The 18,297-nt window shown below is 45.5% G+C and overlaps 1 protein-coding gene and 1 pseudogene across 6 annotated transcripts in view; one reads left to right on the top strand and one right to left on the bottom strand.

Moving 5' to 3' along the window:
• Nucleotides 1-18,084, top strand: part of NSDHL (NAD(P) dependent 3-beta-hydroxysteroid dehydrogenase NSDHL) — a 28,513-nt gene extending 10,429 nt beyond the window's left edge. For all 6 annotated transcript variants that reach the window (XM_070290567.1, XM_070290568.1, XM_070290569.1 and 3 more), the window contains 6 exons: nucleotides 403-561; nucleotides 8,534-8,680; nucleotides 12,950-13,078; nucleotides 14,576-14,718; nucleotides 15,914-16,016; nucleotides 16,771-18,084. In XM_070290567.1, coding sequence (XP_070146668.1) covers nucleotides 403-561; nucleotides 8,534-8,680; nucleotides 12,950-13,078; nucleotides 14,576-14,718; nucleotides 15,914-16,016; nucleotides 16,771-17,103 — 1,014 coding nt within the window. In that variant the 3' untranslated portion in view covers nucleotides 17,104-18,084. The remainder of the gene's footprint in view (nucleotides 1-402; nucleotides 562-8,533; nucleotides 8,681-12,949; nucleotides 13,079-14,575; nucleotides 14,719-15,913; nucleotides 16,017-16,770) is intronic.
• Nucleotides 10,615-12,508, bottom strand: LOC138930097 (small ribosomal subunit protein eS1 pseudogene; annotated as a pseudogene).
• Nucleotides 18,085-18,297: the final 213 nt, after the last annotated feature.

Here is an 18,297-nt window from a genome sequence, read left to right as displayed (position 1 = left end):
GGAGCAAGAAGGTATCAGTTTGGTGGAGGTGGGGGGCTGGGCACACCATGCAGCTTGTAAAATCCTAGTTCCCTGATCAGGGAATGAACTCAGGCCACCACAGTGAAAGTATCAAGTCCTAACCACTGGACAGCCAGAGAACTTGCCTCAGGTCATCCAGTGTGATCAAAGTCTGCCTCAGTATAATTTGCTATCTCTTCCCTCCTTACTAATCCCAGGAGAGAAGGTTGCCATGGGTGATAAAACACCAGAATTATTTGAAACTTCCAACTTGATTCAAGAAAAGTTTCAAACTAAGAGATGGACCTGCTATTTCAGAGGCTCATGGTATGTGGATCCAGGTTCTTAGAGCTTCCAATTCTCAGCACACCCTTACCCCTTGCCATTCCTCTCTTCCTGCAGGCCAAGAGGTGCACGGTGATTGGAGGCTGTGGGTTCCTGGGTCAGCACATGGTGGAGCAGTTGCTAGCAAGAGGCTATGCTGTCAATGTATTTGATATTCGGCAAGGGTTTGACAATCCTCGCGTGCAGTTTTTCCTGGGTGACCTTTGCAGCCAACAGGTAACAGACCATTTAGCCTTGCCGATTACGCCAGGCCCCTTGAAGGGAGACTACCAGACTTCCCCTGCTCAGAGGCCAGCCAAGTTGTTTCCAAAAGATAATTTTTTTTTGAAAAATTGTGAAGTTATATGAAAGAATTTAACACACACACCTATTGTTACTAGTGAGAATCAGTAACTGTTATTTCTGTCACTACTACTGCACTCTACACAGATAGTTCAAAAGCAACCATGGCCAGTACATAAGTGAGTGGTGGCAGCTGCATACCAATAAAATTTTATTGACAAAAGGTCCACAGGCTGTAGTGTGCCAACTGCTACTCCAGAGTATGTATCCAAAAGTGAAATTGCTGGGCTTTGTGTTTCTTTTTATTTTAAATAATTTTTATTTGTTTGTGTGGTTAGTTATTTATGACTGTGCTGGGTCTTCACTGCTGCTTGGGCTTTTCTCTAGTTTTGGTGGAGCAGGAATTACTCCTCATTGTGGTGCACATTCCTCTCATTGCACTGTCTTGTGGAACAGGGGCCCTAGGGTGCAGGCTTCAGGAGCTGCAGTTTCGGGGCTCTACAGTACAGGCTCAGTAGTTGAGGCCCACGGGCTTATTTGCTCCACAGACATGTGGAATATTCCCCCAACCAGGGATTGAACCTGTATCTCCTACATAGGCAGGTGGATTCTTTGCCATTGAGCCACCAGGTACTCCCTGGACTTTGTCTTTCTGCATAACACTTGGCATAGCTGATATATTCTGTGTCAACTTAGGTATCTGTGCCCCCACCCAGAGAACATGCGCTCCATGAAGGCAGCTCCCCTTCAAACCACTCCCCCCAAATCCCATGCTATTGTTGCTGTTTTCCCCTCACTCACAAATGTTAGTTTTGCTGTGGGTGGCATTTTAGGGTTACAGTCCTCCTCCCCTACCTCCTCCCCCATTGCTTAATCTGAGCATTTTTTTTTTTTTGGTTGCTCTGCAAGGGTCACAGAATCCTCATTCTTAGGCCAGGAATTGAACCCAGGCTCCCTGCCCTGGACGCACACAGTCCCAACCACTAGACCAGCAGGGAATTGCCTCTCTTTACTTTTTTAATGTGTATGCTACAAACTTAAAACTCGTGTCTATGCTTTGTATCATATTTCTAGTGAAATAAAGGGGTAAAGGCTAGATCTAATTCCGGTTTGGTTTTTTTTTTTCCTTTGGGGCATCATGGATTAATACCCCAATAACAATAAGCACTTGTAGTACTCAGATTTTACTTTCTATACACCATTGCCCATAAAACGAACCAGGGGTCCTTGGGAAAATATCCTATTCAGGAATCTGGGGCAGAGGTAGGAGGTACAAGGTGAGCCCGGGACATATTTTTTTATGAAGAATCTAACAAAGTACTCAAAAACTAATTTCAGTTCAGTTCAGTTCAGTCACTCAGTCCTGTCCCACTTTTTGCGACCCCATGAATCACAGCACGCCAAGCCTCCCTGTCCATCACCATCTCCCAGAGTTCACTCAAACTCATGTCCATCGAGTCGGTGATGCCATCTAGCCATCTCATACTCTGTCGTCCCCTTCTCCTCCTGCCCCCAATCCCTCCCAGCATCAGAGTCTTTTCCAATGATCCACTCTTTGCATGAGGTGGCCAAAGTAATGGAGTTTCAACTTTAGCATCATTCCTTCCAAAGAACACCCAGGGCTGATCTCCTTCAGAATGAACTGGTTGGATCTCCTTGCAGTCCAAGAACTCTCAAGAGTCTTCTCCAACACCACAGTTCAAAAGCATCAATTCCTCAGCGCTCAGCTTTCTTCACAGTCCAACTATCACATCCATACATGACAACTAGAAAAACCCTATAGCCTTGACTAGACGGACCTTTGATGGCAAAGTAATGTCTCTGCTTTTCAATATGCTATCTAGGTTGGTCATAACTTTTCTTCCAAGGAGTAAGTGTCTTTTAATTTCATGGCTGCAGTCACCATCTGCAGTGATTTTGGAGCCCCAAAAAATAAAGTCTGACACTGTTTCCACTGTTTCCCCATCTATTTCCCATGAAGTGATGGGACAAGATGCCATGATCTTCGTTTTCTGAATGTTGAGCTTTAAGCCAACTTTTTCACTCTCCTCTTTCACTTTCATCAAGAGGCTTTTTAGTTCCTCTTCACTTTCTGCCATAAGGGTGGTGTCATCTGCATATCTGAGGTTATTGATATTTCTCCCAGCAATCTTGATTCCTGCTTGTGCTTCTTCCAGCCCAGTGTTTCTCATGATGTATTCTGCATAGAAGTTAAATAAGCAGGGTGACAATATACAGCCTTGCCGTACTCCTTTTCCTATTTGGAACCCGTCTATTGTTCCATGTCCAGTTCTAACTGTTGCTTCCTGACCTGCATATAGGTTTCTCAAGTGGTAGGTCAGGTGCTCTGGTATTCCCATCTCTTTCAGAATTTTCCACAGTTTATTGTGATCCACACAGTCAAAGGCTTTGGCATAGTCAATAAAGCAGAAATAGATGTTTTTCTGGAACTCTCTTGCTTTTTTGATGATCCAGCAGATGTTGGCAATTTGATCTCTGGTTCCTCTGCCTTTTCTAAAACCAGCTTGAATATCTGGAAGTTCACGGTTCATGTACTGCTGAAGCCTCGCTTGGGGAATTTTGAGCATTACTTTACTAGCATGTGAGATGAGTGCAATTGTGTGGTAGTTTGAGCATTCTTTTGCATTGCCTTTCTTTGGGATTGGGATGAAAACTGACCTTTTCCAGTCCTGTGGCCACTGCTGAGTTTTCCAGATTTGCTCGCATATTGAGCATCATCTTTCAGGATTTGAAATAGCTCAACTGGAATTCCATCAACTCCACTAGCTTTGTTCATAGTGATGCTTTCTAAGGCCCACTTGACTTCACATTCCAGGATGTCTGGCTCTAGGTGAGTGATCACACCATCATGATTATCTTGGTCATGAAGATCTTTTTTGTACAGTTCTCCTGTGTATTCTTGCCACCTCTTCTTAATATCTTCTGCTTCTGTTAGGTCCATACCATTTCTGTCCTTTATCAAGCCCATCTTTGCCTGAAATGTTCCCTTGGTATCTCTAATTTTCTTGAAGAGATCACTAGTCTTTCCCATTCTGTTGTTTTCCTCTATTTCTTTGCACTGATCACTGAGGAAGGCTTTCTTATCTCTTCTTGCTATTCTTTGGAACTCTGCATTCAGATGGGTATATCTTTCCTTTTCTCCTTTGCTTTTCACTTCTCTTCTTTTCACAGCTATTTGTAAGGCCTCTCCAGACAGCCATTTTGCTTTCTTGCATTTATATTCCATGGGGATGGTCTTGATCCCTGTCTCCTGAACAATGTCACGAACCTCAAGAGGTCCATAGTTCATCAGGCACTCTATCTATCAGATCTAGTCCCTTAAATCTATTTCTCACTTCCACTGTATAATCATGAGGGTTTTGATTTAGGTCATACCTGAATGGTCTAGTGGTTTTCCCTACTTTCTTCAATTTAAGTCTGAATTTGGCCATAAGGAGCTCATAATCTGAGCCAGTCAGCTCCCTGTCTTGTTTTTGCTCACTGTATAGAGCTTCTCCATCTTGGGCTGCAAAGAATATAATCAATCTGATTTTGGTGTTGACCATCTGGTGATGTCCATGTGTAGAGTCTTTTCTTGTGTTGTTGGAAGAGGGTGTTTGCTCTGACCAGTGCATTTTCTTGGCAAAACTCTTAGTCTTTGCCCTGCTTCATTCCACATTCCAAGGCCAAATTTGCCTGTTACTCCAGGTGTTTCTTGACCTCCTACTTTTGCATTCCAGTCCCCTATAATGAAAAGGACATCTTTTTTTGGGTGTTAGTTCTAAAAGGTCTTGTAGATCTTCATAGAACCAGTCAACTTCAGCTTCTTCAGCGTTACTGGTTGGGGCATAGACTTGGATTACTGTGATATTGATTCTTTGCCTTAGAAATGAACAGAGATCATTCTGTCGTTTTTTAGATTGCATCCAAGTACTGCTTTTCGGACTCTTTTGTTGACTATGATGGCTACTCCATTTCTTCTGAGGGATTCCTGCCTGCAGTAATAGATATAATGGTCATCTGAGTTAAATTCACCCATTCCGGTCCATTTTAGTTCACTGATTCCTAGAATGTCGATGTTCATTCTTGCCATTTCCTGTTTGACCACTTCCAATTTGCCTTGATTCATGGACCTAACATTCCAGGTTCCTTTGCAATATTGCTCTTTACAGCATCAGACCTTGCTTCTGTCACCAGTCACATCCACAGCTGGGTATTGTTTTTGCTTTGGCTCCATCCCTTCATTCTTTCTGGAGTTATTTCTCCACTGATCTCCAATAGCATATTGGGCATCTACTGACCTGGGGAGTTCCTCTTTCAGTATCCTAGCATTTTGCCTTTTCATACTGTTCATGGGGTTCTCAAGGCAAGAATACTGAAGTGGCTTGCCATTCCCTTCTCCAGTGGCCCACATTCTGTCAGACCTCTCCACCATGACCTGCCCTCCCTGGGTTGCCCCGTGGGCATGGCTTAGTTTCTTTGAGTTAGACAAGGCTATGGTCCTAGTGTGATTAGATTGACTAGTTTTCTGTGATTATGTTTTCAGTGTGTCTGCCCTCTGAAGCCCTCTCGCAACACCTACCATCTTACTTGGGTTTCTCTTACCTTGGACATGGGGTATCTCTTCATGGTTGCTCCAGCAAAGCACAGCCACTGTTCTTACCTTGGATGAGGGGTATCTCCTCACCACCGCGCCTCCTGACCTTGAATGTGGAGTAGCTCCTCTAGGCCCTCCTGCGCCCGCGTAGCCACTGCTCCTTGGATGTGGAGTCGCTCCTCTCGGCCGCTGCCCCTGACCTCGGGCGTGGGGTAGCTCCTCCTGGCCACTGGAGGTGGTGAGAGCCCTTTAAAGAGGGGTTTTCACTAAGTGCCGGGCAAAGTCCTGAGATTCCACTCCATAGGAGAGATGTTGGGTCACTTCTGACAGAGTTGATAAGGACTTCTGCTTACCACACGAAAGACCAGTACATCGGGAGGCAAGTTCCTGGGGCAGGAATAACGGCTTTAATCAGAAAGCCATCAGCCTGAGAGGTCAGGGGACTAATGCCTCAAAAAACCAGCTTTCCTCAGTCCTTTTGTACAGAGGATGAGGAAGTTGTGGGCAACCACTGTGATGCTGACCAACCATTGGCCAAGCCAATGAACATGTTAAAAGGCCACAGGAACCAATTTGAAGAGCTTCTGCTGGCCAAATTTGGGACATTTTGAGCCTCACAAAAGATAATATTAGTGGATTGTAATGAATTGAACAAGAATCCCTGCATTCATAGAATTACTGAAAAAAGATACAGAGGAATGCCAAGTAAAGAAGTAAAAATGAAAGCTAAGATTAAACGTTCGCCATTCTTATTTAGTCACTAAGCTATGTCCAACTCTTTTGCAACCCCAAGAACTGTAGCCTGCTGTGGAGGTCTTCATAGAACAGTTCAACTTCAGCATTACTAGTCGGGGCATAGACTTGGATTACTGTGATATTGAATGGTTTGCCTTGGAAACGAACAGTAGTTATGGACGCATGTGAGAGTTGGACTATAAAGAAAACTGAGCACCAAAGAATTGCTGCTTTTGAACTGTGGTGTTGGAGAAGACTCTTGAGAGTCCCTAGGACTGCAAGGAGATCCAATCAGTCCATCCTAAAGGAGATCAGTCCTGGGTGTTCATTGGAAGGACTGATGTTGAAGCTGAAAGTCCAGTACTTTGGCCACCTGATGCGAAGAGCTGACTCCTTTGAAAAGACCCTGATGCTGGGCAAGATTGAGGGCAGGAGGAGAAGGGGACAACAGAAGATGAGATGGTTGTATGGCATCACCGACTCAATGGACATGAGTTTGAGTAAAGTCCTGGAGTTGGTGATGGACAGGGAGGCCTGGCATGCTGCGGTTCATGGGGTCACAAGGAGTTGGACACAACTGAGCGACTGAACTGAACTAAAACTATGGTGGAGGTAATGAAGATAATGGTGACCTCCTTCAAAAGGTCCCATGCAAGCACTGCTACACTCAGTGCCTCCAAACCTGCAGCAGGCCACTGCTGATCCTTGCTTCCACCAGAGACTCCTGGACACTCACAGGAATGTCTGGGCCAGTCTCTTGTGGGGTCACTGCTCCTTTATCCTGGGTCCTGGTGCACAAGGTTCTGTTTGTGCCATCCCAGAGTCAGTTTCCCCAATCCTGTGTAAGTTCTGGCAGCTCTATGGTGGGTTAATGGCGACCTCCTCCAAGAGGGCTTCTGCCATACCCAGGTCTGCTGCACCCAGAGACACCTGTTCTGTGGCAGTCCACTGCTGACCCATACCTCCACAGGAGATGTTCAAACACAGTTCTGTCTCAGTGTCTGTGGGGTCTCTGGGTCCTGGTGTGCACAAGGTTTGTTTGAGCCCTCTGAGTATCTCTGGCAGGTACAGTGTTTGATTCTAAATGCAGTTTTTCCCCTCCTACCATTTTGCTAGGGCTTCTCCTTTGCCCTTGGACGTGGGGTATCTCCTCACAGCTGTTCCACCGCCATGCAGCTGCCACTCCAGCACTTTTTTTCAATGCTTGACTCTATTTGCCACTTTGCAAAAGGAATTCTTATTCTTCAGTACAGTTCAGTTCAGTCGCTCAGTCATGTCTGACTCTTTGCGACCCCATGGACTGCAGCATGCCAGGCCTCCCTGTCCATCACCAACTCCCAGAGTTTACTCAAACTCATGTCCATTGTTGCCTGAAAAATCCTATGGATGGAGGAGCCTGGTAGGCTGCAGTCTATGGGGTTGCAAAGAGTCAGACATGACTGAGTGACTTCACTTTCACTTTTCACTTTCATGCATTGGAGAAGGAAATGGCAACCCACTCCAGTGTTCTTGCCTGGAGAATCCCAGGGATGGTGGAGCCTGGTGGGCTGCCGTCTATGGGGTCATACAGAGTCAGACACGACTGAAGCAACTTAGCAGCAGCAGCAGCGGCATGTCCACTGATGGGTGATGCCATCCAACCATCTCATCCTCTGTCATCCCCTTTTCCTCCTGCCTTCAGTCTTACCCAGCATCAAGGTCTTTTCAAATGAGTCAGCTCTTTGCATCAGGTGGCCAAAGTATTGGAGTTTCAGCTTCAGCCTCAGTCCTTCCAATGAACGTTCAGGACTGATTTCCTTTAGGATGGACTGGTTGAATCTCCTTGCTGTCCAAGTGACTCTCAGAAGTCTTTTCCAACACCACAGTTCAAAAGCATCAATTCTTTGGTTCTCAGCTTACTTTGTACTCCAACTCTCACATCCGTCCATGACTACTGCTGATCAGCTTGTCCCATCTTTCTTTTGTCAGTGGGCATGTCTTCAAGTTGGCTCTGGAGTCCTTTTCATTCTTGTCTGTTTCCAGCCCCAGATCTGCAATCAACCATTTCTCTCAGGAGCTCTGCTTCCCTGTAGCAATCCATCTCCAGTTATTCTTTGTTGTATGTCTTGTTTCACAGAAAGGATTACTCCTGTGTATAGGATATTTACACTGTTGAAGTATGGGACCTTCATATGGTGCAGAATCTGTATCTATGGGCTCATCTTTCCCAGGAGTTTTAACTCCAGGTGCCCTGGATTTTCCCACCCACCTGGCACCCACCATCCACCACCCATGAGGCACAAAGGCACAGATGTTGACTTTTCCTGGATCCCACAGGCTTCTCATGCCCCAAACCAATTTTTATTGGGGCAATGGTAGTAGGGAGGGAGGTGGTTAAAGGGACAGTATGGTTTCTACCTAATATACTTCTGTGTCTTTGAATCTTTTACAGTGAGAATGTATTTCTGTGTTGATTGGAGATTTATAAAAGGGCAAGACACCTTCATGCCCCAGATTGGACACTGGGAATGTAAGGAGGCTGTTTACTTGTATAAAGCAGGAGTGATTTTTTTTTTGTCTTTGTTTGCTTTCCAGGACCTGTACCCAGCTCTGAAAGGTGTAAGCACAGTTTTCCACTGCGCATCGCCCCCACCATCCAGTAACAACAGGGAACTCTTTTATAGAGTGAATTACATTGGCACCAAGAATGTCATTGAAACTTGCAAAGAGGCTGGGGTTCAGGTAAGGGGAAAGCTGGAATGAGTGCTGTCAAGAACGTGTGATGGCTTTTCCCAAGTGCATGGGGGCCAGGGCTTTTGTTCACTTCCTGGGCTAACCAAGCCTGCTTCCTTAAGTGTTGCAAAGAGCCTAAAATTTCGACCTGGGAGCTGCTGAGCAAACCATATGAAGACCCTAAGCCTTATTAGTCTTTGGTTAAAGGGTGACAAAATTTAGAAATCGCTGTGTTTTTTGTTATGCTTTAAAAAACATGTTTTTAATATAGATAATATATATAAAACATAAAATTTACCATTTTAACCATTTTTAAGTGTACAGTTCAGTGGTATTAAGCACATTCACACTGCTGTCAACCACCACCATCATCCATCTCCAGAACCTTTTCATCTTCCTATCTTCCTAAGGAGGCTGAAATCTATACCAATTAAATACTAACTCCCCCTCTCCCTGCTCCTGGCACCCATCATCCTGCTGTCTGTCTCTATGAATTTGACTCCTCTAAGGACCCCACACAAGTGCAATCATACAACACGTGCCCTTTTGTGTCTGACTTACTTTACTTGGCATAACACCTTCCAGGTTCATTCATGCTGTAATAGGATCAAAATTTCCTTCTTTTTAAGCCTGAATAACAGCCTATTGGAGGGCTATGCTGCATTTTGTTTCTTCATTCATCCCTTGGTAGATTCCTGGGCTGTTTTGACTATTGTGAATCATGCTGTTGTGAACATGTGTATGCAAGTAATCTGCTCCACTTTCTGTTTTCACTTCTTTGGGGTAAATATCCAGGAGTGAAATTCCTGGATCATATAGTAATTCTGTGTTTAAGCTTTTTTAAAAAAAATAAATTTATTTATTTTAATTGGAGGATAGTTATTTTACAATAGTGTGATGGTTTTTGCCATACATCGACATGAATCAGCCATGGGTGCACATGTGTCTCCCATCCTGAACCCCCCTCCCACCTCCCTCCCCACTTCATCCCTCTGAGTTGTCCCAGAGCAGCGGCTTTGAGTGCCCTGCTTCATGCATCGACCTTTATTGGTCATATGTTACTTATGGTAATATACATGTTTCAATGCTATTCTCTCAAATCATCCCCCTCGCCTTTTCCCACAGAGTCCAAAAGTCTGTTCTTTACATCTGTGTCTCTTTTGCTGCCTTGCATACAGGATCATCGTTACTGTCTTAAGGAACTGTCATATATTTTTCCAGACGTTGCCTGTTCTTATTGTGCCAACTGATGACACCAGAAGCTGGTCAACAGCTTTCTTCTCTTGTTCGCAAGGCATCTGTGGCGTATGTCACTGTCACTGCCCCAAGCATCAGGGGCTTGGCTGATAGGGGCGCTGTTTTGCTAGTGGCTGGTACCCATTATGATGATCCAGAGAACCAGGGTTTATAACAATGCAGCAAGCTACATTATGGTGGAAATTGTTCCTTCTCTGGTCTGAGGTACTAGCAGAGAGGCATCACTTAGTTCTCCAAATCTGGTTCCTCACCTATTAAGCAACGTTAGTAGCCCCTGGTTACTTGTAGAGGAGCAAATCAAGTGACAGTTGTGAATCTCACTCCTTACTGCTTTCTGCTGTGCCTGTATTAACTGGAGCTCTGTGAATTACACTCTGCTGTTTTTCATTCGACCATCCTGGGCATGCAGAAAAGATCTGAGAATAACATAGCGCCCATATACTCATCACAACATTAAGGTGACAGTATTACTAGTGATGCTGCAGTCCCACCCTTACCCATCCTCAGTGTAGTTGCTGTCCTGCATGCTATGTGGCACAGCCAACACAGAAATTCTAAAACTTGGTAAAAATAATATACTGAATATATCTTCCTGCAACTTGCTTTTTTTTCCCCCTCAACATTATGTTGTTGTTGTTTTTACCACAAATTAGATCTTTTATATGTCACCATTAAAAATCTGCGTTTTAAACAGATTCTTGAACTGGTGGCTCGTATCCATCAGCTTATTCAACTTTAGCACCTGTCTTGTCCCCAGTAGCTTTTCCAGAACTCCTACCTTTACCATGTATCTCCATGAGTTTTCCCAATTCAAATTTGGGCTTCTTCAGCATTTTTACTTTTCTAACAAAGACATCATGGAGCGGATAAATAGATTGGCAAGCCTTTTCTATGTCTTTTCCAATGCTATCTGGAATCAACTTATTGACCACCTCTTTCAGGTCATTTGCTTGCACCTCTCAGGTCATGATTTCTATCATTTTCTTCCAGATGGAGTAATAGCAAACAGATGGGGGGCAGCTAGTGCTCAGGCCATGCAGGGAAACTCAGGCCAATTCAGTGTTAAGCTTTGCTTCCATATGTACTGGCTATGAAAGGAAACCTCAGTGGGTGCAGTCCACTACCAACACCTGGGAGAGTCACTCACAGCTGCCCAGCTAAGGTAAGCACCCTGCTGGTGCTGGGCTTAAGAGGTCTTCTGAATCTAATTGTTGCATTTTTTAGTACAGCCCACACTAAACAGACGAAGCAAGTAACCATCAGTAGTCTTGACATCAACATGAGCTTCAGTCATGGTCTGCCATTTTTTGACCATGGAGCACGTTTTGTCACAAGTAAGATCCATAGCATGGAAATTAGGCAGTTTTTGCCCTTAACATCCTCAGTAATTAGCTTGAATTTTTTAAATGCTACTTTGTCATTCTGCAGATCAGCAAGACTCACTTCAAAAACATGACCTTTGAGGCCATCAGATGCGATTTGGTTCCTTGACCACTGGTTCATGACCAGTGTTTTCGCAATATTCCTTATATTAAACATAGCTGATGTTTTCACGTCACACCAGTCTTTTTTAGAAAATGGGTCAACCACTTTCTTCTTGATTCCTTTTTTGCCTTCTTTCATAAAGCACTTGTTCTTGCCACAGCATTATGTTTTTGAGATTTCTTTGTCTTGAAATACAGTACAGTCTGGTATAGTCACTGAAGTGGCAGGATAGCTCGGTGGGTAGCTGTGTAGGAAGTGGGGGTTTTATGTGGTATTTAGGGAATCTCTCTCAACAGAGATGAAATGATCATTGACTGCTTTTCTTCTCAAAGGCTTAAAGTGTTACTTCCCACATTTACGTCTCTAATCCACTAGGAATTTCTGTCTGTATATGTTCTGAGGTAAGCAGAGGATGTTTGGGTGCTCAGCAGCATGTACTGTACCATCGTTCCTTCCCTGATGATTAGAGCCCTATCCAGCTTGTCTCTGCGGGCCTGTTCCCGGCTCTCGTGCTTCGTGGCCCTGTCTGTGCCCTGCCCTAGGATGAACCTCAGTATCTAGTGTAGGACAAGTCACTCCCCAACTCTGTTCTGCTTGACTATTCCTAGCCCTTTGCTCATTCATACACATTTTAGAACCAGCTTGTCAAGTTCTTGATAAAGCCTATTAGAAATGTTAGTGTAATTGCATCAAACCTAAAACTAATTTGGGAGAGAATAGACATCTTTTCCAATATGGAGTCTTGCTATGTATTTCTCTCTCTCTTTAATGCCTTTCAGTAGACCTTTGACTTTACTTCATAAAGGTTCTGTACATCTTCTGTTAAATTTATTCCATATACCTCACTTCTGGTGATTGAAATATCTTTCATTTTCCACTGCTACTGCATAGAAACACAGTTAATTTTTGTGTATCAATTTTGTACTCTGCAATTTGCTGAAGTCTAACATTTTCTGTATGTTTGTAGTGTTTTGTATATAGACATTTCCAACACTTGCAAATAGTGATAGTTTTGTTTCTTCTTTTCAAATCAGTATGTTTAATAGTTTGTTGTTTGCCTTATCCTACCATGCTGGCTAGGACTTGCAGGACCATGTTGAATAAAAGTGATAGAGATGTGATTTGCACTAATGTTGTTCAATTTAGGATGGCCTGCCCTTAACCAGATAGCTGAAAGCTGGGGACCCTCATAAGTAAAGCACCTTCCTGTCAAACAGCATTTCACCATGCCTGTGCATGTATACTGATGTGCCAAAGTTGGGAGCAGAAGTGTCTTCTGTCCCTCAGTTGTGATAAGATTAGGGAAAATGTAAAATCTACTGTTTTAGAATGTCATACCATAATGCGTCTCAAATCCTCATACCTGCAAAAGATAGTGATCTTTGCATTGTTTTAAGAAGGCCTGAAAAGGGAAGGCATCATAGTAAAGAAAGTGAATATGTGCCGTTTGATTTCCTTTCCTACATGACCTTCATGGTGTTTATATAGTGATCATTCCTGACTCATTTTTTTACATCTAATTTTCTCCTCTACTAGAAACTCATTTTAACCAGCAGTGCCAGTGTCACCTTTGAGGGTGTTGACATCAAGAATGGAACTGAAGACCGCCCTTATGCCATGAAACCCATTGACTACTACACAGAGACAAAGATCTTACAAGAGAGAGTACGTACCTGACAGTTGGTTGAGTCAGTGACAAAAGAGTTCCATGAACATCTGCAGGATTTAGATTCTTAAGAAAAATGTTTATAAACATAGAATGTTAGTATTCTGAAGCCTAACTACATAACTTGTGAAATAAAATTTGTGGATGAAATTCAGTTCTAAAGATGATAACAGAAAAAACAGTAACAGAATATGCTAATGTGGCCAGACGCTACTCTGTGTGTTTTACGGGGAATTGCTTCATTTAAGTTTCATGATGACCCCTTAAGGCAGGTACTGTGATCTTCACCAGGTTACAGAAGACAGTTGAGGACAGCTGATACACAGAGATTCAGAAGCTTCCTGAGGCCATGCAGCTCTAGACGCCTGCACTCAACCTCTGCTCCAGAAATCAGACTTTATGATAATCCAAAGTGGCAGGCAGAATTCAGCCAAACACTCAAGTGTGTTTTCATTTGAATACACCTTCCTAGTACTCTTGCACCCCCTCCTCTTTAAAAAAAAAGCAAACAATAGAAGGATCTTGCTTTATTTTAAGAGAAAGTGGTTTTCCACTTGGCAAGTCAGCTTCACTAGGGAGCTCCTGATTTTAGCAGTGGTCTGGGCCACATAACAGGGACTCTTGACATTCACCAGCTCCAGGACTAACATCCAGGAGAATTTTACCGGGTGGACACCCTACACTGCGGACTGTGGGTGTCATCAGCCACGGGCAGCTTACCTTAGCTGGGCAGCTGTGAGTGACTCTCCCAGGTGTTGGTAGTGGACCGCACCCACTAAGGTTTCCTTTCATAGCCAGTACATATGGAAGCAAAGCTTAACACTGAATTGGCCTGAGTTTCCCTGCATAGTCTGAGCACCAGCTGCAGCACCACCACCCCCCCCCCCCCGCCGCCCCATCTGTTTACTATTACTCCAGTTTGGAACATCCCAGAAGAGCTCATCTGCTGGGAAACCCAAGGGCCTTTCAGTGTAGAGGTGGAGGCCTCGCCATTTGCAAGCTCCAGTCCTGGGTCTGTCCCCTTGCTCCTTGGAGCACAGAGAGCCTCCCAGAGGCATTTAGAGGCTTACCTTATTTCCAGCAGAGTACCCAACGAGTCAACACAAGTGAGACCCCTTTGGGTAACTCCGATCATTGTGAACAGTCGGCAAGTAATTTGAATTTGCTCGGACCGAAACATGAGCAAGGATTTTGCCACCATAGAGTAGAAACCCTCAGTGAGGCGGTAGAATGAGTTGACATGGGCCATGTCATTTCATCACGATCTCCATTTTTAGCAACAACCTAACAGATCTTTGGGAACTTTTGTTCCTTTTGAGACAAACCCTGTTTCTCTGTACTTTAAGGCCAATCCTTTCTATTGGATCTTACTGGCTTTGACACAGCTCTCTGTCCTGTGTCTTCAGATGTGGGTGTTGGGGTAGAGAAAGGGACAGAGAAATAGTGTAGAATTCTTCAGTGTCTGCAACCCACAGACTCCCTTTGCTCTCTTGCAGGTAGTCCTGGGTGCCCATGATCCCGAGAAGAATTTCCTGACCACAGCCATCCGCCCTCATGGCATTTTTGGCCCAAGGGACCCCCAGTTGGTCCCCATTCTCATCGAGGCAGCCAAGAAAGGCAAGATGAAGTTCGTGATTGGGTAAGTTGGCTCCATGCCGCCCTCCATGCCCACCGGCCCCTGAAACAAGGGTCAGTCACCATCGGCCCTTTTCTCCTGTGGCCTTGTCTTCTGCCTGTTGTCCGTTTCCTGTGGCTGCCACAGGAAATGAGATGGAGAATAACAAAAATGGATTCACTCCCTGTGCTGGAGGCCAGGACTCCAAAATCCAGATGTTGGTGGGGTTGGCTCCCTGTGGAGGCTCTGAGGGGGTCTGTTCCAGGCCTTGCTCCCAGCCTCACATGGCTGCCAGCAACCCTTGGCTCATAGACATGTCACTTCAATCTCAGCCTCCATCTTCACATGACATGCTTTTCTCTGCATCTCTTTCCCAAAAGATCCCTCCTCTTATAAGGACACCAGTCATTAGGTTTAAGGCCCACCCTACTCTAGCACAACCTTATCTTAACTAATTATATATTCAAAGACCTCATCTCCAGATAAGGTAGTCACAGGTTCCAGGGAGACATGGATTTCTTCCCCATGAACCCTCTCAGGCAGGCTGGAAAAATATTTGTGTCCGTATTGGGAAATTCAGGAAACTGGCTCAGAGGGGAAACAATTGTCCCAGGGTCAAGGGCTAGGCCCTCCACTTTCCTTGCATCTAGGAAGGCAAGAGGAGGTGTTAACATTCCTCCTCTGGGCCTCTGCAGGTGATGAGAGTGGTTTGTGTCCCAAGTACATCTTTCCTTCCCTCCTTCCTTCTATTCATCTATCCATCCATCCTTCATTCTCTTTTCTTCCTTTCTTTCCCCCCTTATTCCTGTGTTTTGCCACCTTGCCTCCCTGCCTCTCGCTCAGCCACCCTGCCACAGGACTAGAAAGAGATAGTAGAGAAATCTTGAGGCCAGAGCAATGCATTAGCCCACAGTGCCCTGGAGGGAGTTGAGAGCTGCTGTCCAAACTGGAGCCCAGAGAAGATACCACTAGCATAGGCCATGCCAGGAAGGGGCAGGCAGGGCTAGGGGCTTTCAGATTCATGGGTTGGCCCCTAAATATCCCTCTGGCCCTGAAGGCCCAGGAGCCCTGGCCTCCAGCACATTTTCATGGATGCCCAGGTGTACCTGGGCTGGTATTGCTAAGGTGGGTCGCAGCCCTGAGTCCATACCTAGGGGCTCTGCTAGGTGTGCAGCTGAGTGCTCCAGGCACAGGGGACTCATTCCTTGTGCACCTGCAGGAACGGGAAGAACTTGGTAGACTTTACCTTTGTGGAGAACGTGGTCCACGGACACATCCTGGCTGCAGAGCACCTCTCCCGGGACACCGCCTTGGGTGGGAAGGTAATTCACCTGCTTCCACCTGCTCAACAGTGGCTGGCCCTCCTGCTCCTGTGTGTCCCTGTGATGCCGTCTGTTGGCACACTGCTTCTTTGACCCTGCTTCCTGGTAGACCTACCTTAGGATCCCACTGGGCCATGGTCAAGCCCTCTGACAAGGGATGGTCAACTCTTACACAGAGATGGGAGAGCACACTCCTTGGTCCCCCTTCCTTGTTTCTCACTCCCACTTTTGGAATCCCCTCCCCATTGGGGTCTCATTTTTCTCTCCTGGATTTCGGCCCTTTTCTGACTCAGAACTCTCAACATGGCGAGAGGAGAGAGCACATTTGAGATAGGTCATATGATCCATTCATAGCATCTGAAGATAAGATCCTTTACCATGGTACCTTCCCAACCAACGTACCTTCCCAAGTACAGTCTAAGCTTCACTTGAAATCCTAGCCCACAGCTAAACTTTCATTACCTTCCCCACTACGCCGGAAAGTTGCCTGTAGCTGCAAACCCAAAAGGCCTGTCACTCACTGGCTGACATTTGCAGACTTGAGGACCATGAGAAATGCTGCACTCTGTGTGGGCTTAATCTCCACCTTACTTTTAAGCTTCCCTGCAGAGGAACTGGGGTGGGCACCAGGGAGCGGCCTCTGGCTTCTCAAAATATTGGTCTTGGCTAAGCCAGCAGGCTGCAGCTGAGCTCCAAGCATGGCCCGCTACCCACACTGCTGGGAAGCAGTTCCTAATTTCTGTTCTCTCTGCAGGCTTTTCACATTACCAACGACGAGCCCATCCCCTTCTGGACTTTCCTGTCCCGAATCCTGACAGGCCTCAATTACGAGGCCCCCACATACCACATCCCCTACTGGCTGGCCTACTATCTAGCCCTCCTTGTGTCCCTCCTGGTGATGGTGATCAGTCCTGTCATCCAGCTTCAGCCCACTTTCACACCCATGCGGGTCGCACTGGCTGGCACGTTCCACTACTACAGCTGCGAGAAAGCCAAAAAACTCATGGGCTACCGGCCGCTGGTCACCATGGATGACGCTGTGGACAAGACCGTGCGGAGCTTTCATCACCTGCGCAAGGTCATGTGAGGTGCCCCCAGCCCTGGCCCTTCGATGCATTCCCTAGCTGATAACTCTCTCCCCTGGAGACCAATAAACTAACCTCCTTCCAGTGATTGTCTTCTTAGCTTAGGTCTCCCCCAGCCAGTTTGATGACAGCACATCCACCCTTCCATGACCAAGAGGACAGTTAAATTAGCAGACACATCTTCGTGGGACCGGATATCGATTTCTTAAAACAGGGCAGCAGCTTCCTATTCGAAGTGTTTTGTGTTCTCTCCGCCCCTGGGTTCCTTAATCATTCCAGTGTCCCCTGTGCATAACCGAAGAAGCTGTAGGGAAGAAACAGCCATTTGCTGATTGAGGAGGGGGTCCTAGATTTATTTCCATGCAGACTGTTCAAGGAGCCACAGATGACAAATACCCTAGAGAAAAGCAGAAGTTATGTGAGGCATCAAATGTACGTTTCAAAGAGACACAGGGTTGAGAGAAAAAGCTTAGAAAGCTAGAACAACTATAAACCCCCAATCCCCATGGGGGAAAGACTGCTGGTTGTTCACCTCCTTGCATGCTCCCGAGTTCTCTCTCAGGTACAGCTGCTGTGCCTGCTTGCGTTATTTTTCATAAAGCATTCTTTTGTGTACGCCTTTCTTATCATCCACAGAGCCTTCTTGTCCTTTTAATGGCAAGGTGGGACACAGGGCAGGTGGACAGGAAGCCATGGGAAAGGTCAGAGAGAAGAGCCTCTCCTTTATCTGCTTGGAGATGATACAGAAAGGGCTATTTCCTCACAGCTCATGCTCACAGAACCCTTTAGGACAGTTCCCAAAAATCAGCACATAATCAGCGTTCTTTATTTTCTGTTGTTCTTGCAGAACCTGGTTTCTTCTTAGACTCATTGAAATATAATCTTAAAGACATCTGTTTTGTTTTGTTTTGTTTTGTTTCCTCTACCTCTGTCCAAGGGTGGGGAGGCACTTAGGGAGATTGGAATAAACTGAAGGTATTGTACATGCCGTGCAGTGTGTGATACAAACTTCATCCAAACCTAGGGGGAAACTGAACTGCTAGGGTGAGGGAACACAGACAGAAATAAGACAGATCTTTGGCCTAAGGCACTTAGAATAGAGGAGTTAAGATACATTCAGAAGGCCCTGTAATACAAGGCAGGAAATAAGACCAGGTGGTGTAAGTTCTGAGGAAGGATACATGGCTTCCAGCCAA

This window comes from Ovis canadensis, chromosome X (genome assembly GCF_042477335.2).
Source record: "Ovis canadensis isolate MfBH-ARS-UI-01 breed Bighorn chromosome X, ARS-UI_OviCan_v2, whole genome shotgun sequence".
NCBI lineage: Eukaryota > Metazoa > Chordata > Mammalia > Artiodactyla > Bovidae > Ovis > Ovis canadensis.
This window is presented reverse-complemented; position numbering and strand designations above follow the sequence as displayed.